At 50.9% G+C, this 27137-nt stretch overlaps 1 protein-coding gene across 1 annotated transcript in view; it reads right to left on the bottom strand.

The window, feature by feature from the left end:
• The window catches only part of MNT (MAX network transcriptional repressor), a 29285-nt gene extending 16711 nt beyond the window's left edge, over window positions 1–12574 (bottom strand). The window contains exons 1-4 of the mRNA XM_069033190.1: window positions 12461–12574; window positions 3213–3774; window positions 1035–1076; window positions 232–343 (exon numbers count right to left, since the gene is read on the bottom strand). Of these exons, the coding sequence (XP_068889291.1) occupies window positions 232–343; window positions 1035–1076; window positions 3213–3774; window positions 12461–12533 (789 nt within the window). The 5' untranslated portion in view covers window positions 12534–12574. The remainder of the gene's footprint in view (window positions 1–231; window positions 344–1034; window positions 1077–3212; window positions 3775–12460) is intronic.
• Window positions 12575–27137: the final 14563 nt, after the last annotated feature.

A 27137-nucleotide genomic window follows, 5' to 3' on the forward strand; every position in this document is an offset into this window, starting at 1 on the left:
TTGCTGGCAAGGATGATTTGTGGTTAACTTGGAACTTCTAGAATAAGAAGACTGCATGAAGCAAGTGTTCCTCAAGGATCCAAATATTCTGGAAACCTGGAGTTTATAAATGACCATGCTTCCATGGGAGAAGGAGGAAGGGGAGTTTCTCTCCCATTTTCCTTTTCACTCCAAAGCCAGCTCCCATCTCTGCACAAGCCCAGCCCTCAGCCCCACGAGCGCTGCACATACCTGGATGTATCGCAAGGCACTCCTGAGGACACTGAGGTTTGAGGTCTTCTTGTCATCGACGTTGGGGATGTTGCGCTTTAATGTCTCAAAGCACTCTTTCAAATGCGCACGTCTAAAGAAAACACAGGTGGGTCGTCAGCTCACAGGACACACACCAGAAATCAATTCCACCAGAGGGGAGAGCTTAACTGGGGCCTTAATCCAGCAAAGCACATACACCTGTGCATAGCAGCCCCCCAGCACAGCATGCTCACAGCTGAGCCAACTCACACCAGCAGAGATTGTGCCTGGATTCTATCCCAGCTTTGTCAGGAAGACTGGGCAACCTTAAATGAAATATTTCTCTGTGCTGGTGCTCACTGTCACCATACCTCCAATTCAGCTAGTCAGGCTTGTAAGAGTTTTGGGTCAGAAACTGATGTTTATTCTGTATTCACACTGTACACTGACCCCTGATTTTGAGTATTTTACTCCTTTTACATTAAAAGAGAGTCACACTGTTATGCACTGTTATTGCTTTGCGGGATCAGGGCTTTGCAGGGTGACTGGGATGCAATGGTGCAGTTAAACAGAACATACTGGGAAGCAAGAAATGCAAAACTGAGCTATAAGAAAGCAAAGCAACACTGCAAGATTCAGTAAAAGTCACTAAGAATTTTATTCAGGTTATCTGTTTAAAAAACAAGCAAACAAACAAACAAAAACCCACCAAAGCCAAACAAATACTGACAGACAACAGGCCAAAAAAAAAAAAAGGAGGGGAATTACAATTTAAAAACCCAAACCCCTGGCTTTCTACGCACCTGTTCTTCTCCAATTTATTATGTACTTCCCTGGTCCCAACCCTGTAACCCAAACAGAACAAAGATCAGCTCAGTGTCAGGGTGAAAACTCCTGCATTGCACCTGTGCTTGCAGCAACGTCTGTGTGTTGAGGAGATAAAGAAGATGCAAAAGCAGCAGAGGTGTTCAGATATCACTGGTTTAACATTAAGTACATTTGTATCTGCCAATAATGTTTCAAGATAAACTCCATACTTTACATGTGCATCAGGTGAACTAAGCATTGTGCATGTAACGCACATAAGATACAAACAGGTGTGATGTGTGTGTATATACACAGACACAGCTCCTACCAACAACAGGGAAAGACACGAAGTATGAATTTTAAATACTTGTACAGTTCCAGAGAGCCCAGATCCTGACCTGGTTCTGTGCTTACAGCTCCAGTGGGACATGGTTTGTGCAGTTTCAAATTCAAGCACATGGGATTGAGCAGACACTTCCAACTGCTTTGGGTTTTTACTGTGCGTGAAACAACACAGCTGAGGATAAACATGGAATGAAGCAATACAGGAACTCTCCAGTCACTGCTCAAGGAAAAACCAGTGAGTTTCTGGTTTTGGGTCCACCCACTCTCTGAATCAGAGGAGTATTTTAGGAAAAGCCAAACAAATATACATGTTATCTCAGTTTTTCAGCCACAGCAGTGATAAGGTACATTAGCAGACGTGGAGATTTCAAGTATCTTTCATACACTGTGCAAAGTAATTATTTGCCTTTGACTGAAAATATGGGACATTGAGGTAATAATATTTAATAGACTGACACAGATAATTGACAGCATTTTCCCATGAAACATTTACAGGCTGAAAAAGACATCTTTTTTGTGCTTATGTCTAATGGAGCAATTCTGGGGGGACACAGTGGTGGTGCTGTGCTCCACACTGGCACCATAGCCCCCCCACCTCCCAGGGGCAAAGCTCAGCCTGACAGCACAGCAGCAGTTTGTGGGTGCACCTGCAGCCACTCCACTGCCCACTACCTGGGCAGCCAAATTTGTGCAGCCTGCCCTGGTATCCCCATGCCAGCAGAAACCTCCTCCACAGCTCCCTGAACCCACACAACATCCATGACAGGGTCTCTTGATTAGTGCACAGCCTTCCTGCAGTTGTGTGTTTTACAGACACACTCTGAAGATCCCAGTCTTCTTAGAGAAAGTACACTGGCATTTTACCAGAGCCTTTATCTTCACAAACTCCTGTCTGCATTACTTTTGCTGTTTCCTTCTATGCATTTTGGGATCACTATATCCCAATGGACACTATGAACCCTTTTTCTGTCCACTACATATCTCCTCCAGCCCCCGTGGGAGTCACACACCATCTCCAACACCACTGCCAAGAGTCATCCATCCCCCTGCTGCAGGCAGCCAGGAGAACAGTCAGAGGTCCAGACAGCACAGCCAGGAGGAAAGACTGAACAGATCCAGGTCACTTATCCTGCAGGAAAACTGAGGGGCCAAAGGAAACAGGTAAAACTGCTGCAAGAAGGGAATGGTTTGTTCTCCCAGTCCACAAGCAGTAATACCAGACTCCGTATTGGGATACTGTGGTCTGGAAACAACCACCTACAGAGAAGGCGGGGTCTCCACCAGCCAAAGCCCTTAGGAACAAGCCGGACAAACACTAACCTGGAGCAACATCAGAGCCTCAAGTCCTGTCAGAGAGTGAAGGCAGACTAAATAGCCTTCAGCCCCTTCCAGCTGCAAGACTCTGAGCAAGCAGGAAGCCCTTGGCACTAAGCACTAAGAAACTAAAACAGCAACTAAGGTGATCTCTGTCCTCGGAATAACATCTCCCAAATCCCATTCCAGTTTTCAAGAAAGCTCCCACAAGCAGCAGTGTCCTTTGATTTCCTTGACCAGTACAAGCAGAGATCTTTTGCCAAACATAACACATGATACTCCTTGAGATCAGACAGGCAGCGCTGGGACTTGCTTCCTAACACAGTTCTGGCTTGGAAAAAAAAATCCTTATGCAGAATCTTACAGTGTGGAGTGAGAGAGGAAAATAAAAACCCGTCAAGCTCAAAAACCCCGCTCTCAGCAATTCAAAGACATTAAACGTCCACAGGTCTTGGTATTTCTGATCTGACAACACTTTGCACAAGCAGGAGCTGCTCCACACACAGTGCACTCACCCTCCAATTCTCTTCTTGAGCTCGATGGGTTTCATGTCGTCTGCCGGTGCCAGCTTCAGAGCGCCGAGCGGCGCGGGCGCTCCCGGGTGCTGCAGGGGCTGGATGGGCTGCGGGACCACATGGTGCTGGGAGATGGCCAGCACCGGCGCCGCGTAATGCTGGAGCTGCTTGGGGCTGCCCGACGGCGGGGTGGCAGCTTTCCCATCCGGCAGGTGCGGGCCCGGCGGCCGCTGGATCACCGGCGCCACCGACGGGGCTTCCTTCGGGACGCTGGGAGTGCTTACGAGGGGCTGGTGGCGCTGCACAAGCGGCGGCGACAGGGCCGTCTGGGCTGCTTGCTGGGGGGAACTGGTGACGACAGGGATGGGAATGACTGAAATGGGAGCTGCCAGGGGTGGGGGCGGCGGGGGCACTGGGCCCGGGGGGGAGATGGGCACCAGCAGTTCGCTCCGGGGCTCCTCTGGGGATAGGGCGCTGTTGGCCCGTGGCACGCTAGCCTTGCCCGCCTTCTTCTGCTCCTGCTCCCTCTCCAGGCAGAGCTTCTCATGCTTCTCATTCTCCTCTGCAAGAGAAACACCCACAGTGAGCAATGGCACTTCCATGACCTTCCCTGGGCACAGCCTACAACCAGCTCGGGGCGGGATCCTTAAGTTAAAGTACCCTGGGTTTTATACTATCCTGAGTAAATCCCAGCTCAATGGACACTGCACTGACACAAACACATCAGGGCACCTCTTTACTGCTGTGCATTTTAATCAAGCTCAAACTTGGCTTTGATGTGTGTATGTTCCTGTATGTTTTTAGAACACCAGACAATGTAAATGAAATCTGTGTAGCCTGACCAGCAAAATAAACCTCATCAAACGCAATCCAGGGCTCTGGCTTTAATTGTGTGAACATGGCACAAACAAAATTTATTTATACAAGTCCTGTGGCGCCAGTGGCCCTGGCATCTAGACATTGCGCAGCCTTAATCAAATATCTCCAAACCCACCATCCATGAGGCTCTGCAGATCCCGCTCCTGACAACCTCTGAGGAGCTGCAACAAAAAGTGGTGCACCAACCTCTTCACAGTAATATACAAATATTTGGAAAATTAAACCTTATTTTATCAAGGGAAGGATTAGGGGAAGGACAGGGACAGTTGGGTGCTCTGTGTTATACAGTCACCAATATCAGGTAATTCAGAGGAAGCTCCAAGAAACATCCCAAGAGAGCCTCTCCCAGGAGAAGCTTGGGCTCAACTGAAACACTGAAGTCAGAATGCGTATTTAGGAAATTAGAGAGAAGAGCATGTATACTGCCACCTGGAATTACCAGGTTATGTTCAACCCCCCAGTGATCTTCAAGAAGAATCGGTATTGAACATAACACGTGGAATAAGGGGAAAAGGGCCCCACCAGGCACGGAGCTGCCCAGCCCTTGCCACCCTGGAGGGTCCCTGCCACTACTGGGATACTTTCTAACCCACCTTTTGATTTTGAGGGGGGCAGTGCAAAACCTAGAGAGCAACAAAGGGAACAAAACTCTTATTCCCGATTCTGAATGCCCTTTGGTACATGTGACCGCACAGCAACACTGACCCAGATTCAGTTGACACAATTTCCTGAAGTTCAGCTGCAGCAACAGCCCAAACACAACCCAACCAACCTGAGGAGCCCACAAGCAAGGTCAAGCAGCCAGCTGCCAGGGTAAACACTGTCCAGCACCCACACAGGGAGAAACCAGCCCCTGGATCGAGCTCTAGCACTGGGGCTGCAGCCCCAGTCTCTGGCCCTGCAGCATTCACAAAAGCACCACACGAAATTCTGTCATCAGGAAGGATTTCACATCCATACAGCACTCTTCCCAAGGCTGCCCGAGATTCAAATCCAAAGTTTTCATTCAACTTCTGCAGCACAAGTAGGGGGTAAGCGAGTGAAAGATGTGACTGACTCCAAAACAGGAGAGAGGTTGCTTAAGCAGCAGCTGAGGCTGAAAGCTGCGTTTCTCTGTATTTTCTTGAAATATTTCAGTATTATCAACAGTTCCTTAAAGGAAGAAGCGAAGCAGGCAAGGGTGGCAAAAACCCCAGCAGGAATCCCCTGATGCAAACACAAATCTTAGCTACCGACAATTTCGGAGCAGTTCAGTTGAACAACACTAATAACTAATAAAGAAAAGCCCTTTGTCTGCAGATCTTTTGCTCCACTTTGCTGCTGGTTCGCAGCCAGAGCCAATGCAATGGCCCTGGCACAGGGTGCATGAGGAAACCCAACCCCGAGGACCTGCTGACTCACGGTGCTCCCTGAGCACGTCCAGCCACGCCGCCAGCACAGGCACCCGGCCTCGGGGACAGAGAGCGGCCGGGGGCTGACCGGCACCACCTTCCCAGGCACACACCAGACCAAAGCCCACACAGCTTCCACCCAGACTTAAAACTGCACCGAGACCGAGAGGAAGGAGCAGCAAAGGAGTCATTAATGGGAACCCCTGGCAGTGCCAGGGTCTGGTGAGGACAGCAGGACCTGTCCGGGCAGCTGGAGGTGGCACTGCCACAGCGCAGCAGAGGATGCAGCCAGGAGACCCGAGATCTGCACTGACGGCAGCGCTGCCGAGCGGGAGCAGGAGTCGGCACGGAACTCCTACAGCCACTAACGTTCATCGGGGAAGGGACAGAACAGGGAAGCAAGGTTACAGCAGGCAACACTGATCAGAAGTACTTATGTAAATGTCTCTGGAAGCAGGTGCAGCCCTTGGGCTGCTGACAACCTGCCAGCTAGGCCTTTGGTGTTGCAAATCTTTAGCTCCCTTGAGCTAAAGAGTTTATTTAAAGGATTTTTTTTTAGCCAAAATCTGACACCAATGAGCCACTGTCCTCTTGGGTCTGACTTACCCACAGGCAGAAAGGACCCATGCTCCCAATTCCAGCAAAAGGATTGGAGGGCCCTGAGCCACCTCTAAGAAACCCTTCCACTGGGTGGTGAAGATCTGTCTCCTGCTTGCTTTGTAATCACACCTTGCACACAAACCAAAGACATCCTTTCAAAAAAGCCTCCCCAAGCTCTATATTTCCCCATATGAAGGAAGCTCACCCACGTTTGGTCACATACACAGTTCAAGGATGGGTGATCAGCATGCCGTGTGCTCAGATGCACACGAGGCTCATTCCTTCCCATGTGGCACACTCAGCACATGAACTTCTGCAAGCCCAGACACAGAAAGCAGCCAAGGCTCAGGGCATCCCCTTGGGCAAGAGGACAGCTGAATCCAAAGGTGCAGCCCAAAACTACGTGTAATTTCCACCCATTCTACATACTCTTATCAAGGGGATTGAGGACAGAACAAACCATGGGAGTGAACCAGTCCTGAGAACCACCAGAGGGTGTGAACCACAACCCAGGCATGAGGGGTCCTGGAATCCCACCCTGCCCACACCACTCCACTTGCCAGCAGGCTCACATGGCGAGAGTAAGCACCTCAGGTCCCGGGCCATGCCACCCAGGCAGTGACAGCAACACCAGCAGCCATGGGACAGAACAGCAAACCCTGTCCCAGGAAGACACAGAAACAGGGTCAGCACCCCTGACCAGCGGCCTGGTGCTATTTTAGGGCCTTGATGATCCAGAAATAGACAGTACCAGGCACTCTTTGTTACCTAATAATCTGCTGCATTTAAATATATCTTGTCCCTTTTGCCTGCGCTGGAAATAACACCCATCTGTCACAGCCACTGCTACCAGGGCCAGCCAGGGAGCAGCGGGCAGAGCCGCACGTGCCCTCGGGCTGGCAGCAGCCAGGGCATGGCCCAAGCCTCCCGGAACCATACTGGAGGAGCAGGCCTTAAGGAACTTAAGGCCTTAATCAGTGCCCTTTGAATGCTCCTACCTTTCACTAGGGACACTATCAATACTCAGAATTCACCAAGGGCGTGTGCCTTTGCATAGCCAAGCATCCTGCCTCTGTGTTTGCTCAACCGAGAACATCTCTAACTCCAGGAACAGTGAGGCAGTTCTGTGGTGTCATTTTCTGAATGGTCTGAAGTGTTTTTCTGAATCATTCTATGCTTCTGGGAGCTATCCTGCACACCTCGAACTGCTCCAGCCCCGGAGAGGAGTGCCCTGGGCATCACTCACACTGGACATGCAGCAGTGTCACCTGCGGGAGTCACTCTAGTCTCCTACCAGGAAAGTGCTGCGTACAGCAGTCTCCAGGTATTTATTACTCCCGAGGCTGCCCTGGAAGGGGACAGTCATGCCAAGAGGAAGGCCAGGCTGGAGCCTGGAGGTTGGTTTCTGTTTCTGCAGGGCCCTGGCTCTGCAGGGGAGAATCAGGAATGGGGAGATAAGAACAGTCAGCAGAACTGGAGCCCAGCAAAGCTCAGCCCCAGCCAACCAAGCTCTGAGTCACAGCAAATGCTGCTGACACCAGAGGCTGCAGCACACAGCCACAGGCACTTCCAGGCCCAGGAACAAGCTTTCAGGACTTGAGAACCCTTTGAAATCGGGACCCTTTTCTAAATCCTTCTGAATTTTGGTTGACAACAGCACAAACCTCACTTTCCTCTCCCACCTTTGCTAAAACACCTCATCTGCAGACTGGGTCACCATTCACTGCTAACAACCACAATACCCAAATCTCCACTTTCTCAGCCAGAGGATGATGACACCACCTTTATGTCATATCTCTAAAGGCAAAGGAAAATCAGCCTTCATGTGAACTATTCCTCCTTAGCACCAACCAGTACAGACCATTGGTGAAACCAGGGACCTCGGTATCCAAACCTGAAATCAGTTAAGAGAAATGACAAAGTGATACTCTTGCCTGATAAAATCTAGGGAGCACACAGTTTATTAGTACTTTATGGAGCCAGGTGGCTTACAAGGAAACTTTTACTTTCAACGAAACAATCACAGCTCCTGGAACACAGCAGGGAAAGACCCTCAAGGAATCTTGAAGTAGTTCATCTCCTAAGCCCCAAAGAAGAATCAACCATAACTAAATAAATACCTGGCAGACATTTCTCAAATCAACAGCTTCTCCAGTCTCTACAGATAATTTACACTGTGCTTTAATAAGCTATTCCAGTGCTTAAATGAAACCCTGAATCAGCTCCAGAGTAATTTTAGCTGCATTTTATTTACAACAAACTCTTTGTGGACAGAAGAAAGAAATAAAGGGCCAGGATTTAGCAGCACTACAAAGGAAAAGAAAACAGATGAAGACTGCTAAAAAAATAAAGCCATCATGGAGAGCCTCATCTATACAGATACCCCAGGGCCCACCGCCAGGATCCCGATTGTGCCGCGGGCTGTCCCGGCTGCCGCACCGCAGCTTGGCAGCCTGGAGAGATGTACAACTCCTGTTGTTCCTTTCTGTGTGGCACCTGGGATAAAGTGCAGGAAAACACTGGCTCTGACAGGCCACGTGGGCACCAACACCACATGCTGACTCTGCTCCACCATCTGAGGAGCTCCACCTGGCCAACCAAGCAGGTGAGCTGTCCTACACGAGATGGGCCTCTGCTTTTCCATTGGGCATCGGCGTTTTTAAGAGACAGGGAGACAAAGTAATGCACTCTGATAAAAGCCATGTATTTTTGTCAGCTGAACAGCTTCTGTGTCACAGTTCAGAGCAAGAAGTGGCACTGCTGACAGGCAGGACCCAACCCACCTGCTCCCACACATGAGGGCACCACTGTCCCTACTTCTGGTCCAGGGACAGGGCACAGACTGCAGGAACACAGTGAACAGTGACATGCCTTAAATGTACGGGTTGGAAAAGAACAGCTAACATGAACTGACTTAATAAACTGTCTTATAAACAAACCTCATATTCTTAAAACAGACCAAAAATCCCGCAGATGTGCCCTCAGAAGAAACTCTGAGACCCCACTTCATCCATTACTGGCAAGTGCTCTGCAGGCTGCTTTGAGTCAGCCAGCAAACACACTGCTCATGTGTTACACAGCCCACAGTGTGTGTGTTACACAGCCAGCAAACATGCTGCTCGTGTGTTACACAGCCAGCACAGCGTGTGTGTTACACAGCCAGCAAACATGCTGCTCGTGTGTTACACAGCCAGCAAACACACTTGTGTGTGTTACACAGCCTGCAAGGGAGCGCAGACAGGTGAAATGAGTTCAGTGAGTCACGGCAAAACTGGATCTGGCAGATAAGAGCCAGCCTGTTTGCATGTTTGCTCCAGGTAACATTCCTCGATCCCGTGAGGAGAACAAGGGCTCACTGCTGCACCTTCATCCCAAGGCTGCGCAAGGGGTTGTTTCCACAGGCTCACTCTAGCTAGCTTTCTTCTCAAGGAAGTGAATGGAAATGTGCAGATTACCTTTTAGAATCCTATCTCCATGCTTGAAAAAGAGAGAAGAATCAAGGGTATCTGCTCATCGAAACAGGGAGTTACCACCATCACCTGAATTGGCTGCACCAGGGCAGTTATCCCTGCAATCCCATGACAATTATCCTTGCCACCCCCAAAATTCAGACATTGCTGTGTCACAGAGCAAGGCTCTTCCTGAAGTCGAAGTCTAATTGTCAGAATAAGCCTGTTGTCCTTGGAACTGCAGTGCAGCTCTCCTGTACCTGGAAGCCTCTGGAAATAGATAAACTCACACTGTGTGTTGGGAGGTGCTTTAACTACCCCTGAAAGAAATCCAGGTGGGTGTGCAGCCTGCAGCAGCCAGTGAAGCCAAGGATGAGGCCACACACCCCTGGAGACGCTTGGGACTTGTGTGTGCACCCTGGTGAGACAGGAAGAGGCTGAAGGGGCAAGAAAAGCCACATGGATATCTGCTGGGACACAAAACTGAGCTGAGCAGAGGCACTGGTTATGGCCAGAGGGACAGGACGTCACCGCCTGGATGCCAAGCGTGCACTCACGGGCACCAGCCCGTGGGGCATCCAGCAGAACCCCAGTCCCATGTCTAGGGCTTGAGCTCTCCCAGCAGCTGCACCCAAAGCTGGAGATGGTTCAGGCTGCACCCCAGTAACTATCAACCACAAAAAGAATGACAGAGCAGTGACAAAAGCTGCCAGCCCGACCTCCCAACAAGTCCAAGGAGAACATGAAGATCCAAACACTGTCTGCTTTCAGGGAATCATTCCTCTCCTCAGAAAGCCCTCCGAGTCCCACACCACACAGAGGACAGCCTCCTCCACCTCTGTCTGGCTGGAGGTGGCCCCAGCACTCCCAGCAGGCAGAATGCCCAGCTGTACCTCACACACCACATTTTCCTGTGCAGGTACTGCAGCGCTCCACCTCACCAGGAATCCCCATGGAGGAGACCTGTCATACCTTAACCCTCTTTCCGCTCTGAGCCATTCCTTTCTCCAACACCTTTCTGGTTTCTCTCAGTCTTCTTCCTCATAAAGTCAGAGTGTCTGGCTGAATGGGAGACATTTCCCTCCTTTATTCCCAGGTATGAACAAACAACAGTGTAGGTATTATGGGTGTTACCATGGGGTTGGCGCAGCCCCACGGACCAACTGCAGCCCACACTCCTGATCACGTCACCAGGGGCTTCTGGGCAGTCCCTGTCCTGCCCAAAGCTGGGCACTGCTGTCAGCAGCCCTTAGATGAGTTCAGTACACAATTTTTAATGCTGTTCCCAAAATGGATTGATTTTCAGGCCAGACTGGATCCCTGGAGTTCCACAGTGTAACTGGGGGTATAACACAGACTACAACACTTCTCAGAACACAAGATTTCAAAGGAGAGTAGAGGAAGAAGGCAAGGGAAGGAAGCCAACCCAGAAGACTTCATTACTCCCCAGTCTTTCTCAGCTGTTCCTCTGCTTGTCTTCTCCCCTGACATCTTCCTGCCACCCAAAGGTCACTGCAGGGCTCCTCCCTCCCGTGCCAGTCTTCCTGGTGTTCAGAGTTCCCTGAAGTGGCCACGTTTGCACTGATGCTGCTAGTTCTGCAACCAGCTCAGCCATGACACGTCTCTGCAGCAGGCACAGTGACTGTGCCCCCCAGCAGCACCCAGAGCCCTGGGCACGCTCGTGGTGGTGGCAGCTCCTGCCTGCAGCGGGCTTTGTGTAACACCACAACCCCACACATCCCTGCGAGCTGCTCCTGGAGCTGGGAAACCTGCATGATGTCCTTTCTTTGGTCTGTTACCTTGCCCATGCCCTGCTCAGCAATAATTCCTGCCTCAGAAGTTGTCCAGCACAACAAGCCAGGTCCCTCCTGCCCCTCTGTGTCCCAGACCCTAGCTTGTCCCACCCATTCACAAGATGCTGCCACAGCGCGGGATCGCAGTGGAAGTATCTCCCAGCAGCAGGAGACAAACCCAACCGCTTGCAGAGGTCGAGCCCCGGGTGTTTTACTGCTGTATCCTGAGCACAGCCGCCAGCTGTAAGCCCGGAGCCGGTATCAGCACAGGGCGGGTGGTGGCAAGGGGACTGTCACGGGCTGGGAAGCAGCACCGAAGCTGTCACCCGCCCGGCGGGGAGCGCGGACTGGGCGGGCCCCGCCGTCTCCAGATCCTGGGGTTTGTTACGGGCTCGGGAATCCTCCTGGCCCTGCGCGGCCCCGCATCACCGCATCCCCCGTCTGCTGCGTGACTCATCACCGACACAATGGGCGGCGGCACAAAGCGCCGCTCCCGCAGGTCCACCCGAGTCCCCGCGCCGGGGCGGCCGCGGGAGCGGGGCCGGGGCCACTCTCCTGCAGCCACGCGCGGGCAGCAGCCCCGCCGCGCTCGGCGCTGCTGCGCGGCCCCCGGGGCACGAACCGCCGCTCCCGGAGGGCCGGGGCCGCCGCACCGACAGAGCGGCGCGGGGGAGAGCGGGCGGCGCGGCGGCTCCGTGCGGGCGGCACCGCGGGGTTCCCCCGTCCCATCCCGCGGCCCCGGGCGGGCCCCGCAGCCCCCGGAGGGGCCGCGCGGGGCGGGGCCGCGCGCACGTGGAGGCGGGCGGGGCCGAGCGAGTGACGCGCCAGGCCCCGCCCTCCCGCCGGCCGGGGACACGCAGCGCGCGGGGCGGGGGCGGCGGCGCCCCCGGCGGGACCGGGGCCCGGTCGGGGGCAGCCCCGCCCGCACGGAGCCCCCGCCGCGCTGTCCCCGAATCTTCCCCGTGCCCTGACACTGCCCCGCCCGTCCCGAGTTTCCCCCGGCCGGGTCCCGCCAGCAGCGCAAAGCCCGCGCCGGTGCCCCTCCGCCGCCCACCCCGGTGCCAGTGCCCGCGTAGCCCCCGCCGACCGGGGCTGTCAGGCGCGGCCCCGCGCAGCGCGGGCGGGCGGCCCCTCACCACGTGCGGTCTGCTGCTGCTGCGCCTGCCACTCCAGGAACCGCGCCGCCTCCAGCAGCGTCTCGATGCTCATGGCGCGGGCCCGGCCGCCGCCGCTGCCGCCGCCGCCCGGAGCGCGGGCCCGCCCCGCCCGCGCCGCCCCGGGCTCGCCCCGCCGGCCGCAGCGCTGGCGACAAGATGGCGGGTGGCAACAGAAACACAACAGGCGGGCGCTGGCGCGGCCCCGCTACTACGCGGCGGGCGGCGCCAAGACGCGGAATGGAGCGCGGGGCGCCGCCCGGACGGGACGGGGAGGGCCGGGACGCGGCGGCCGGCCCAGACCGGGGCCGCGCGAAGACGGCCCCGCAGCCCCGCCGGTCGCGCGGGGCGGGCGCGGCCCGGGCAGGCCCCGGGGCGGGCGCTCGGCGCGGGGCGCGGCGGCGGCCGGTCCGGTCCGACGGCGGCGCGATCCGGGCGCCGCGTTTTGCGGCCGGCGCTCCCCCCGCAGTGCGCTCGCGGCCCGGGGCGCGCTGTCAGCGCGCGCGGGCCAATGGGCGCGCAGCACAACACGCGTGCTGCCCTCCACATGGGCGCCCCGCGCCGCCGCGCGCCTTAAAGGGGCCGCGCCCGCCGCGCGCCGCGCCCCGCGCACGTGCGGGCCCGGCGGCTCCGGCGGGGCTCACCGCACCCCCCGAGCCCGGGAACGGAATCGTTCCAAGCGCCCGTCCCGCTGCAGCGGCCGGGGCGCCACCCCTGCCCCGCCCGGCACCGCGCGCTCGGGTGCCCGCGGGATGGGCCCGGCTCCGCTCTGCCCCCGCAGGGCTCCCAAGTTCTGTCCCATTGCTACAAAACCCTCCTGAGCTGTCCCGGGTCACTCGCTGTGGGTGCGTGTGACTGAGGGCTCTGGCGTGTCCTGCCCCGCAGCCGGTGCGGTGGCTGCACGGAAGAGAAAAGCCGAACCCTTCCTTTGGATGAAAGCAAGGAAAGGAGGGAGCCCGTTGGAAAGGGTCAGCACACGCAGTGCCCGCCTTGGGAGACACCTCACACCGCAGCTGCCTACGGTGGACGTGAGCGACGTTTTCCTTTATACGGCCCTTTTGTCAGTAGCTTGCAAAACTAAATTGAACTTCAATTATCCACAGGGAAATTTTCCATTCTAAGTATCTACCTCTGATTGACTTCTGTTTTTTGGCTGGGAAAATATACTGAAGTAAAAGAAAAATAAACTGGTTAGAAAAATCAATGCTTCTCACGGAAGGAATGGCATTGAAAAGAACAGATTTTCGTATGAGAATTTTCATTCTACCTAAAACCATTAAGGAATTCGCAAACTGAAAACTACCCTGAGAAATGGCCACTGAAGGGGGCAAGCCCAAACCCTTGGGAGATGGGCTGTACTGGTTTGTGGAGCTTGGGGCTGGCTCTAAAGCTGCTTCTGTTTCCCACCGCCTTGTGCTGGGCGGTCGGGGCGATGTCTCGTCCTTGCTCAGCGTGTGATTGGTGGCCTCATGTACTGCAAGTTCATCTGATCCTGCTCTGCAGATGCAAGGAGTCATTTCCTCCTGGGCTTCGCCATGAACTCATCCCTGCGTTATCTGAATTCCTCACAACAGTAATGAGGGTATCGTCATCACATACGAGCAGATGATGTAGACAACTGTGAGCAGAAGAGGTAAATAAAATAAAATATAGATGTAGATAAAGCCTGGCCAAAAGAACTCACCTGGGGTACCTTCGGGCAGGTGTAGCTCATGGAGGGACAAGCTTCATTTCTCATGGAACTTTTCAGCAGCTTTCCAATCATCTCTGCAAACCGCCTCACCGGCTCCTCCCAGCTCCCACAATGAATGGAGGAGTTTTACCACCAGGAATGCCTTCCATCAGCCAGCCCAGTTCTCCAGAGCAGCCGCCTGGGCTGTGTGCTGAGCTCAGCCTGTGTGACAGCAGCGTGAGCACTACTGAAAGTCACACAATGCACGTGGCCTTAGGGAGCTCAGCAAGAGCTACTCCAGGGCAGACCGAATCTGACATCTCCCACGTTCTTCCCTTTGTAACATGGACATATTCAGGTTTATTTTGCGTGTGTTGTGTGCGACTGTATATGTCAGATTCAAAAATCGGGTTGTTGATAGAAACCTTTTCAGGTGCCCTACAGTAGTTTAGTTCTGTGCTGGGTTAATGCTTTAGCAGGAGGCAAAACATTCCTTCTTCTGCTTGCTCACATCTTTTGCAACACTAATCTCCAAGGAGAGTTGTTTGTTTTGAAACCTTGATCTCTGTGGGCTCTTGACTGCTAAGCTGGCTCCTAGCTTTGGCAGCTCAAAGTATAAATCAGCGTCATTAAACAATCATATCTGAGTGATGTTTCCTGATTAAATTTATTTATTGCAAGTTTTTGGACCTGGCTGATGGAGCAGCCTGGGTACACATCTAGAATCCATCAACTGTATATTCATCTACCTCTGGAGAGTTTTTGCTGAACCATTTGACACTGTTACTGGGGACAGGGATAAACCAGAACACTTACATTATCTGGGTTATGCTTACATTAGCTGGGTTGACTTTGTGAACGCTTTAGGGACAGTGTTTAAAATTTTGCGTATATGTTAGAAGTACCAAGAGGTCCAATTTCTACCCCATTATGTTTCACTTTTGGGAAGAGCAGGCACTGGGCCACCTCCACAACCCTGCCAGACACAGACCTTAGGGGCTCAGGGCACCGAGGGGCAGAGTGGCTTGGTCTGAAGTCAGAGCTGTCCTTCCCATCAGGCTGTCCAGCCTGGGGGACTCTGCTCAGGGTTATGCTGGTCCTTCTCACCTGGGCTACTCCTGACAACAGCCCATTGGCAGGAATCTTTTCCCAGGAAGAGAAGGCTCCTGCAGCTCCTGAGCAGGTGGCACTGCAGGTGGCACTGCTGGAGCTGGTGCATCCAGCCCTGCACTAGGGGGACAGGGGCCTCTTCAGTTTCCATCTGTGGTTTTAAAACTTTCAGTCAAATCTGAATGAAATTGACTGATTTTTTTTCATCTTCTCTAAAGATTAGATGTAACTTATGAGAATTTAAACCTTTGGTCTCCTTATAAGCATATATAGTTTCAGAGGCGAGTGAGCCTTTTTACCTGTTTTGAGGGAATGCTGAGGCCATTTTATCTTCTTATCTGTGTATTATTTCCTGTTTAGTCAGTCCTTTAGATCGCATTGGATGATACTCAGATGGCACAGATATTGATCTCTACTATGTTGTGGCTGTAGCTGAGCCTGAAGGAAATCACTCTGAAACATTCCGAGCGGTGAATTTGAATAATACCTTAATCATAAAGCTGGGTTGTTTAAATGCCTTTCTTTGTTTTGAGAGTTATTGATGACATTAGATAAAGTTTGAATGGGCTTGGATTTATTTAGATAAAATGGTGATGATATTCATATATAGACAGTGCAGGAAAAAGCAGCAGTGTTTATGGGGCTCATCATCTTTCTTTATATCTACCCTTCACCCCCACCACAAAACAAGATTTGAAAGGAGATGAAAAAATCTCCTTTTGAGGATGACACTTACAATGGCACAAGGCTCACCTAGTACTCTACATATATCCTGTACCAGGGATGTGATGGATGTTAAAAAAAACCACTTCAGCTGTGCAGATGTGGAAGAATAACTGCAATAGTGCTGGAGACCTGACAATCTCCTTCCTGCTCTTCTGCTTGTTTCCTTTCCGGCTGTGCAGCAAACAGCTTCTCTGTGCTCAAGCCATCCTCAGGATTTCTGCATCCTGTGACTGGCAGTGAGTTTAGCTTGCTGGCAATATTCATCTCTGTGACTCTCGTTAATTTCCTGACTTTTCTGAGGTCACACAACCCCTGTGAGCCGGGGCATTGCCCCCGGTGCTGGTGGCTGTGCAGGGACTGAGCTCTGTGCACCCTGCATTGAAAACTCCCAGCATCCATCTGCCCCAGCTGGACTCCACAACTCAGCTTCCAGCACATGGAAATTCTGCTCTTCTCTCACTCTGAATAAGCAACTTTTCAGTTCAGGCATCTGAATAATCTGTCTGGAGTCACTGGAATATGTGACTGCCTAAAGTTTTATCTCCTGCTTAAACACTTTGTTGCTCAGGGCCTAAATTATGACTGAACATAAATGATTAAATGAGTGTTAATTCTCCCTTTTCAGGCTTCACACCAAATAAGAAATCCCCCGAACTGTGCTCATATGAAAGCGAGAGTTTATCTCAATATTTTCATTTTGAAATCCAAGAAATGAATGCAGAAAAACCCACAAGGGTGAAAATAATTGCTGTTGTTTCCTACTGAACCATTCTTTCTCTGTAATCATTTTATTTAGGGTTTTAATGATGAATAAATTCTTATTGTAAATATTTAATAATGGAGAGTGGTTAAGCAGGACTCACAGAGATCTGCTGATACGGCTGAAAACTCGCCCATTCCTCCCACAGCAGCACCTGACATCCACCCTGGGCCAGCTCTGGCAAGTGCTGACACCGAATTCCCAGGGTCTCAGACACTCCCCAGATTCCTCCTGGTTTTACCCAGTAGTCCCCATCCTGGTCCAGGAACTTCAGCACGATGTAAGGACAGATTATATTATGCCAATAATATGTAATTCATAATATTTCTACTATAACAACACACGCAGCTACAGATGAGCTCAAGGGAAGACCCAAACCCTTTCTGGGCTCCCGGGGCTCACATCTGGGGCTGGCTTTTCCTGGCCTGCTGCTGTATCCCGTGGTGGTCTTCACTTGTGCAATCCAAGCAGGTCCAGGTTTGAGATCCACATGGGGCCAGTGTGGGAACACAGGGCACTATCAGCTGTGCAGGTCTCTCAGCAGGTAAGAACCTGACCCTGTGTGGTTTGCAACGGTGCAGAAAACTGCAGCAGCAATGGGCTGTGCTCAGCTGCAGAACATGCTGCTGGAACTGCTGAGGAACAGGGGGAGGGAAAGGCCCATCCAAAGTCCATAGGCTGCATGCGGAGGTCTCCCAGGTCTGGAGCAATGGCTGACGGAGACACCAACACTGAACACATCACCACAGTCTGCTGCAAATATGGTCTGTGACTAAAATACCTGCTTGGAGTGATAGAATCTAATCTACAGAATACACAGAGAAACACAATTCTTCTCCCCTGAGAACTGGAATGGCCTCTGCGCGGCTTGGAGTCACCTTTCAACTGCATTAAAAGCCGTGCCAAGTGATGCACCCCGGAGACGACAGCTACCGAGCGATTTTGACCCGACCGTGTTCTTCTGCGTAAATGAACCTCCGCGGCAGCGCTGGGGAGCCCCGGAGCAGCGCTGGGTGCGCTGAGCCCCGCGGGGCAGCGCTGACACCCCTGGGGCAGCGCTGGGTGCGCTCGGGACAGGGCCGGGAGCATGCAGGGCAGCGCTGACACCCCTGGGGCAGCGCCGTGCCCCCGTTCCCGAGCCGCTGCTCGGGGGGTGCCGCTCCCCAGCTCCGGGACCGAGCCCCGGGGCCGCCTGGCACTTCCGGCAGCCGCCGGCAGAGGGAGCCCCGTGCAGCGGCATCCCGCAGCGATCCCGCAGCGATCCCGCACCAGTCCCGCAGCGATCTTGCAGTGATCCCGGCAGCGATCCCGCAGCGATCCCGCACCCGTCCCGGCAGCAGCAGCACAGCTGGTGCGCATCGGCCACGGGGGGTATTTGCGGGGCTTCCCAAAATGCCGATATTAAACTCGCAGCCCAGCGAGTGGGAGATAATTGGCAATGAGAGTCATGACAAAAAAGGGTTTCTACTGTTCTGTTTCAAAGAACAGTATCGTTTCAGTCCTGCAAACATTTCCGGATGGATCATTCAGCCTGGCAATCATTTTTGATGCTATCCTGACCTTCCTGCAGTAATTCCTGTCGGGTTAGATTGGATATTGGGAAGAAATTCTTCCCTGTGAGGATGAAGAATGAGGGGGATACCCTGGCACAAGTTGCCGACAAAAGCTGTGGCTGCCCCTGGATCCCTGGAAATGTCCAAGGCCACGCTGGAGGGAGTTGGAGCAACCCGGGGTAGTGGAATGTGTCCCTGCCCATGGCAGGGGTTTGGAACTGGACAAGCTTTGAGATCCCTCCTGACTCAAACCAGCCTGTGGCTCTGTGAACAGAGGGGGAGCAGTTTCTATCACATACAGCATTTGTGAGACCTGTACACATCACACCGGTTCTTGTCTTTAATGCAGTCCCACAAAGAGCTGTGTAAGTCTACAGCTAAAATAACAACAACCCAACCAAAACAGAACATGTTGGAAAAACAGCCAAGTCAGAAATGAGGATGTAATAGTTTGGATGGGTGAACCTCTCATCTGCCTGGGCCACAGAGAGGGGTGTGCAATGTAAAACAGGCCTGGATTTCCTAATCAAGGCACCCACACGCAGGGCTGGTGCTGCCGATGGAAAGGACACCCTGTGTTTCCCCACACAGTGAGGAAGCTGACCCTGCTCACGGCCCTTCCCTGCAGAGCCGTGGCTGCAGCCTTGGCCCTGCAGTCCCTGCCTGGTATCCCTGTCTCCATCTTTGTGGACCCAAGGGTAAGCAGAGGTGCTGGGGACAGGATGCAAAGTGCCATGAGCAGCCATCCATCCCCAGCCCTGAGCAATCCCTGCCAATACCCCACAACAAACGTCAGCCCCAAACATGGTGCCGATAACTGATTGTTATTGAGGAAAATGCACTGCCCTGGTGAAGGCATGGAGCAGTTTGGTCCTGGCATTGTGTAACTCCAGTTCCTGAGGGTCAACCATTTGATGGATGGGAGCTGATGTATTTAAGAGAGATTATTACAGGGCTGCTGAATAGCAGCATTTGGGCTTGTCTGGAGCTGGGTTTTGCAGCCGTCAGGCTGCTCTCCAGGGAGCCTGTGACCTCTGAGGGATGCAGGAACTGGGCTACAGAAAATAGGAGGAAAAATATTTGCTGCTCCCTGCAAGTTCATTTAAATTGAGGACTCAGCAAAAGAACACTTAATAGATGTTTCTTGCCTTTGATGACTTAACCAAAGCTGACCCAGTGCAAGGGAAAAATGGACACGTTCCACTCTGTTTGCTACAGTAAAGATGCAGAATATTAAAAATAAAATGAAGTTGTTTGAAAAATTACAAACCTATCATCAATGTCTGAATATGACTTAAATCCACACAGGAGTGTATTAAGCTCTTCAGAGACAGGCTCTGGACAAGGACAGTGCAAACACCAGCTAAATAAGTTCTGTGCCAACATCCTCTTTTATTTTTAAATGTATTCTACAAAAGCATGTGAAAAATAGGAGTGCTTGAATGGCACAAGCCAATTTGATAAAAGGTCTGAAAAGGGGTTTTATTCAGATTTATGATAAACAGCTGCATGGTTCATAAAAAGACAATTTTCCTTTTGCTGTTTCTATGTGCTCATGCTTGTATCAAACAATTGGATATCATAATACATGGCCATATTAAAATGGAATGATAGCAAAAGCAGGTTTTAAGGAACAGCAGCTCTAAAAATTATGCTTTGTGCTTGCAGTGGGATAACACTCCTGGACACTTTAAAATAAAACCTCAGCAACAAAATGATGTTAGAAATGTTTTTTAAAGCAGATACTAAAAAGTAAGAGAGTTGGAAGTTTGGCTGTATCCTACCACAGTCGTCTGTGTCTGCTCTGGGAGGGGCCAGAGCCGTCACAAAGCCAGGGTCTGGTTTGGGAGGCAACATGCACATAAATTATTCAACACTCTCACATCTAAAAATCAATGCTGTGTGCTGCCTAATCCAGCTTAATGTAACAGCTAGAAAACCCATTTATGAGCAATTTTAGAATAGGTTTTCCCACAGAACCTCAAGGTTGCAGTAGCAACAGGGAACAAGGAGCGGGAGCCTCTGCCCCTCCACATTACGAACAGGCACCCACGTGCCATTCTGCAGGTGACAGCGGAGAGCTGGCTGCATCCTGACCTCCCCTCCCAGGGTAATTAACGAGGACCTCTACATCAAATGGTGACAAAGTCATTTACACTGTTCTTACTCCCTGGAGTAGCCATACTGTTGCTCCTCATACACCTCGGAGTCATTGAGAGACCCGGGGGCTCACTGGGGGCTCACCAGGGGCTGCACCACCACAACCGATGGTCATCACAGCTGTGCACAAACAGGAAGACACCAACAGTAAATTCATTTACATTCCCTCCAGCATCACGCACACTATCACGCCTTCAATAATTAATACTCTAGCTTATGATGCACCTTTCACCCCAGGATCTCAAAGCACACTGCAGTGTGTGGGGATGGATTTTTATTTTGCTGTAGTAAATAGAGTAGAGAAAGATTAACTGATTGACCAAGGTCATGCTGCGTTAACATTTTATTTCTGCTCTAGCATTTAACTGGATAGCTGCTGTGACCTTGGAAAGCTGGAAGAAAGCTGCATTTTAAAGCTAACAATGTAAGGATAATCTCCCCTAAAGTGTACCATATGTTTGTGATTAGGCAAAAGAAAAAGCATCAGAAGAATTGCTGGTCGTGCGAGTGTTCGCAGTGTTCTCTAGGGTATAATAGCTGGAAATTTCTGTGGAGCCTGAGAGAAGTGGATGCAAAGCTCCACTCCATTTCAAGGAAAAATGGTTGCTCAGCATCCCTGGGCTCTGCTGGAAAATCAAGCTTGGTTATCCACGAAAGTTTCTCAATTAGAAAAGCTGAGGTGATGAGGTGCTCGGGAATCAATACATTCTGCTCTGCCTGGCTCCATGCTCTGCACGTGTCCACTCCTCCCACTAAGCTGTGCCCTCGCTAGCTCTGATTCCCCCTACAAGAACTAACCTCAGCAACATCTCCTTTGGGCCTCTCTGGTAATTTTATCCCATCAGCACTCACAAGCTCACCAAGGGTGTGTCCTCTGGGCTACCCCGTGGCATAGGCACAGGATGAGAGCCACCACGTTGCCCTCCTGCACAGCTCTGTGCTGCCACCAGCAGCAGCCTGGCTGTCCCAGGGTTCCAGCTGGGCTGTCGTCCTCTTGTAATGAAGATAAACTTAACTCGTTGCCAATGTATTCTCAAGGGGATGAGGATGATGTCACATTTGTCTGTCTTCTCTTGTGGCCCTAAATTGATGCTGCGAAGTCATACCAGTCACAAACCTTGACCAGAAGCCTTCAGACAAGAGCTCTGGACTGCAGGAAAGGAGCCACTTGACTTGGCACAGAAAGAAAACAATCTTTTTTCTCCACGGCTCCCCCAGAAGTGAGTCAGTAGGCCTGACGAACAGAAAACACAAGTTGCCATAGAAACTCACATGCCTTCCACCAGGCGGAGAAAAAAATGTAGGCCAATATTTCTGCTTAGCTGGCTCCTGCTCTGGCTGCTCCTGCATCCCAGGCCTCGATCAGCAGCTTGCAGTTATTTTGCCCCCAGCTGCGACAGGCCCTGTTCCCACCGCCTCGGGAATGCACACACGGCCACGTGGGCGCACGCAGGGACAGGGACACCACAGCCACTGAGCCAGCACCAGGCTCTTGTTGGGGGACCCAAATGACGAGCCCACTGACCACAGCAGCCCAAGCCCACCCCAAGCAGCATCTTCCCTGGCCTTCTGCTGTGAGCCTGGCAGGGAGGGCTGGAGGAAGAGGGGAAGTGATGGCTTTGAAATGGAATGTTTGTGCTGGATTATTCCAGCTACCTTTGATTTAAATAAGTTCCCATTTCTCATCTGTAAAAGGGTGAGCCCTCAGCAGGGTGCAAGGGCACGCAGGTCATCCATGTGTGCAAGGCCCTCTGGGATGCTTGAACAGCAGTGGTTACGTGACGTGCAATCTCTACTGAAACAGCCTTTGGTTTATTGTGTTCCCCAATCACATGCTATTCTTGGGGTTCACTTTTAATTGTACAACAGGGCACGTTGCTTTCCTTCTTCCCTTGCTTCTTTGCTTGTGGATTGCATTTTTTTGTAGATTGCCCAGTGGCCTCCTGGATATTCAGTGGGCTGTTATGCTGTAACTGGACCATAAATAAAACCAATCTAGAAAAATGAAGAAAGTCCACTTTCACCCTATTTTTACTGCAATTTTTTGTGACTCACTTCTAAGGAAAAAAAACCCCTAAACACAATAGACTTTTGAAACTGCATTTGGGCACAGGCTAGCATAAACCCAGTACCTAACTTTGCCCACTGGATAGAATCTCCCACCAGGTTCTTGGAGCCTAGGATAACACAGCCATGAGACAACAGACAGCTGGGCCCCTGCCAGCCCCATGCCCTGTGCCAAGTGCTGGTTCCATCGGGGGGGAGTTAAAGGAATGTGACCAAAATGATGGAGAAAGCCTTTTCCTCCAGAGTAGAGCCCATAACCCCGCCACCAGCATGGAGAGGATATTTGTCAGTTCAGCTCAATAGCCTCCAGAAAATGTACGATGATCAGGTGCACAGTTTAAAAGAGCTGCCTGTGGTTAATGAACGGGCTCAAGATCTTGACAGCTGGAGAGACAGGTGGTGGGTGGTAACACCTCTCTTCTGAAAGGGCTTTTGGTTTGAGGGCAGAAGGGAGCATCTCAGTTTGTAAGTGATCTATGTTGTTTGGGCAGTGATGAGACTGTTGGGTTTAATATAATTTCAAATCTCTCCAGGTAAAGAGAGTTTAATGCAATTATGTACAGATTGTGAATGAAGACATAGCCATAACACCCAAACTCCTACAATACATTTACTTTAAGACATCCTAGCAGGAAATGGTTTCTTTTCACTGTAAAATATTGAGTGAAAAAAAAAAAGAACTAACAGGACTGTTTTATTCTTTAAAAATGGCAAAAGAGGGAGGTTCAGCCGAACTATTCCCCAGCTGCTGGACTCCAGCAGCCCCCCATGCCCCAGCAGCCCCTCATACCCTGGCAGCCCTCAGAGCTGGCAGGGTTTCTGCAGAGCTTCAGAGGGCATGAGGAACCTGCTTCCAGAGTGACACCCGGCTTTATTCCTGGATCTGCTGTGGCCTTGGGAAAGGGACTCCACACCCTCCTCTGTTTACCCTGACACTTCCTGTTTGAGGCTGTTTGGTTTTCTCTACCTTGAAAGCTTGTTCTCCATGACAAGATCTGCCTGTTCAGTGATGACACTAATGTCCCCCCTGTTTTTTAGTAGTTACTGTAACATAGCTAGCGAATAATCACTGGGTTTATTTTAGGTATCTGCTTTGGGAGAGCAAGAGTCAGTAAAACTTATTTTGCGGCTAAAAATCATTTCATGGGTTTAACAAAAGTAGAACAAAATCCAAGAGAAACCTTGCGATGTTTTCACAGGGGAAGTGAGAGTCTAATTCTGTGGCTGCCACTGCCAGATTCAGTATGTGGGGCACTTCCCGCTGGAAAGGAATGAGTAAGATAGTGTAGAGTTAAAAAAATAGAAGTCCTAAACTTACTAGAAAATGAGAACTTGAGACTGTGTGAAAACTCAACAATAATTTCTAGAAGGTCAAGAGTTTGCAAACACCAAACCTAACTCTGCAAACAGGATCACTTAGCGAGCTGCTGCTCCTGCTCACATCAAGGGGCAACTCACAACTGCCTTCAGTCCCTTGTGTGTTGAAGCCATGCTGACATTCAGCCTCTAAAGTGGAGTTTGCCCTTTGGAAAGTATCAAAAAATCTTTAATAAAATGGAAATCATGCAGAATTACAACTGAAAAATCCTTCATTCAGAAGGAAAGCAAATCCTTCTCTTTGCGGATCTAAAACTGCAGGAGGAACATGATCCCTGAGAGCATTGGCTCCAGCTGAGCATGGCCGGGACTGCGACCTCGAGGTAGGGGCAGTGCCCGCTCTCTAAGCTGAGGCAGACCGTGATTATTTCACTGCTTCCCACTGTGGACAAGAAAAAAGAAGTTTAAGGTAAGAAGTGAGAATCCTCTCTCCATCTTGATTTCTCTGTTTACAATGTGTTACTTCTAACTAAAATAACCTATGAAGTTCAAAGATTTATGTTTGACTAGAAGATTTCAGTTTTTGTAAGAGCAGATGTAGAAAGTACCAGTATTCACACACTGGATTTGTGCCTACACTGAAAGGAACAGTCTACAAGAACCACAGAGGAAATTTTCTGTTCAGGAATAAGTAGCAGGTAACCAGCTTCCCAGTATGTTGAATTTAAATGTTTCTCTCCACACTGAAGTTACCGGAGCTCCCTTGTAGAGAGCTTTACATGTTGAAAGGAAGGGAGTTAATTGGTGAGTGATCAAAGATTTCTGCCTGGTAATTTACAATCATTCCAGGGCAGGATTCCTGTGGAGAGGAAAAGCAGGCATCAGTAGGATGCTAAATGATGAAACCCTCCTATGGAGGCAGTTATATATTCACCCAAATCTCCTGTAAAAATGCAGCAATCTTCTAAGAATTATAAATCTGCTTTTCTGCAGAGGAGCCCCTGGGTCAGCACTGTACATCTTCTGTACCACAAAAATGGAGAGCAACAAAGATTTCTCCCTCCTTTCTGCACTTCCACTGCCAGCCATCGTGTCTCCTCTCCTTTCCATGCCTTGGTTTTCGAGCCCCTCTGTTTGCCAGCACCAGGTGAGTGATTTTAATAGCATGAGTGAAACTACTTGCATACAGCAACAGAATCACCCCCCGAGCCCACCACCACCAGCAGAGCCATCCCATCCCCAGACGCACACTGCCATGGTCACCAGCCTCCACAAGGATGGAAACACTGCTCCTTGGAAAGTACTTGGCGATTTTAATCCTGTAGATGCGCATTACTCACCACAGTTACAACAGCAACAAAACTAATGAAGATTGGTGATTAACCTAAATTGTTCACACTTGAAGGGTCAGATAAGCACTGCAGATACCAGTGTCCCTTGCTGACAGCTGATTTCCCCCCAGCCAGGTTGGCTGGTGCTCCCACATGGAATGGAGGGAGAGGAGGAGAGGCTGCTGCCAGCAGCTGGTGAGCTGTGGAATTTGGGGGGGCTCTGGGCAATTCTGCAGGCCTGACCCCAAGGGTGATCTTTTACATCCCATTCCACTTGGGATAAAAAGTGATAGACGGCATCTTCACAGCTCTAACTGTGACTCCACATGTACATCTTTACTTCAGGGAGAGCAGCAGCTGTTGCCTTCATTGAGCACTATGAGCTGGGCCGTGCAAGCATGGCCAGCGGTGGGATGGAACCACCAGTGGAGCTCCCGCTGCACTCAGCTGGTGTAACAAAGGGTTGTGCACAGAAGCCACCCCTGCTCGCGGTGTCACGGCATCACCCTGCGCAGCCCTGGGCTGAACCATGCTGGGCCCTCTCCAAACACTCGCACAGCCTCTGCCAGGTCCGAGCCCACAGGCTGCCCGCAGCCTCCGAGCAGCCAGGCATGGAGCTGTCACTCCTCCAGATTCCCCACACAGACTCCTGCCCGTGGTCAGAGCCCTGAGCATCCCACACCTGGGTTTTCCTGCATCGCCTCCCTGCACAGCCGGGCTCTGCTCTCTATTCCCACACCATGCTGAAAGCACATGTCTTGTCTGCTGCATGCCTGCTGCATTTAACTGTCCATGTTCTGTGTACCAAATTGTCTTTACACTATTAAGAATTGAAAGAAAATGTTTTATACTACTGGAAGGTGTGCTGTGGTAGTGATTTCAACTGGTTCTAATAACCCTAGGTAATTTTTTTCGCCCGCTTTCTCCAAGTTTGAAAGCTCAATTAATTTTGGGCTACAACTCTGTCCATCATTTCAACTACATGTGGCAGAACGAGAATTCATGCGAGATAATGGTTAATTTTTGGTATCTTCTGCTGCCTAATGACAGGTGTGCTGTCCTAAATAATTAGCTTTCAAAAAGGGATCCCCTTAACCCTTCTCTGAAACTGGGTAGTGATCTCAGTTTTACTTCATTAAGCTCTTGACAGCTCAATGTACTCACATCTGTTACTGTTTGGTAGTTTGATTCCAAGAACACAAATCGCTTCAAGAACTGGCAACAAATGCATTCAGGCTCATGATGCAGATCAAAATCCATCTGTTTACTAATCAAAAGCCATATTTAATCGTAGTACAGCAGTGGTGTCAGCATGTCCTAACTTAGACCTTCTCTCTGCCCTAAATATGATAGGTAGAACTCTTCCCATAAAGTGCATTTATTTGAATCAGATGTTTAAATGCATATAAGGATTCTAGCTCTGATATTCCAGCCCTTGCCTACAGGATTTGATCAATCTTGCAGCTTGTGATGCTGGCAGGACTTCTGCTAAAGCCACTCTAGAGCTCTCTGGGTGCAATGAATTGCAGCACTGCACCATCAGTGAATTCTTGACCCAGTGAAAATCCAAGAAGTTTTGATGCTAATTATAGATTTCACTCATTATTTTCTTTAATATATGGTACGCCAGTGAGATCCCAGTTTATTCCTACCTGGAAAGAAATGCCTAAGGGATTTTACAAGGTGGTTAACCCATGACCACTACATTAAGGCTCCAAAACAAATGTATCCCATTTGCTCAGGGATGACAGATTAATAAATTGTTCCACCTCATTATCCCTGTAATTCCTGATGGCATTGCTTGGAGGAAGTCTGGCAAATGACATTGGCCAAAGGTCAGTGCTCCTTTTTCAAAAACAAGATTATAAACCTTAATACAAACATAAATGATTCAGTGGATTTATGAAAAGGCAGTAGAAATCCTAGTTCAGACTCAAACTATACTTACCAGTGCAAGGACAGA

Source organism: Aphelocoma coerulescens, chromosome 19, assembly GCF_041296385.1.
Source record: "Aphelocoma coerulescens isolate FSJ_1873_10779 chromosome 19, UR_Acoe_1.0, whole genome shotgun sequence".
Lineage (NCBI taxonomy): Eukaryota > Metazoa > Chordata > Aves > Passeriformes > Corvidae > Aphelocoma > Aphelocoma coerulescens.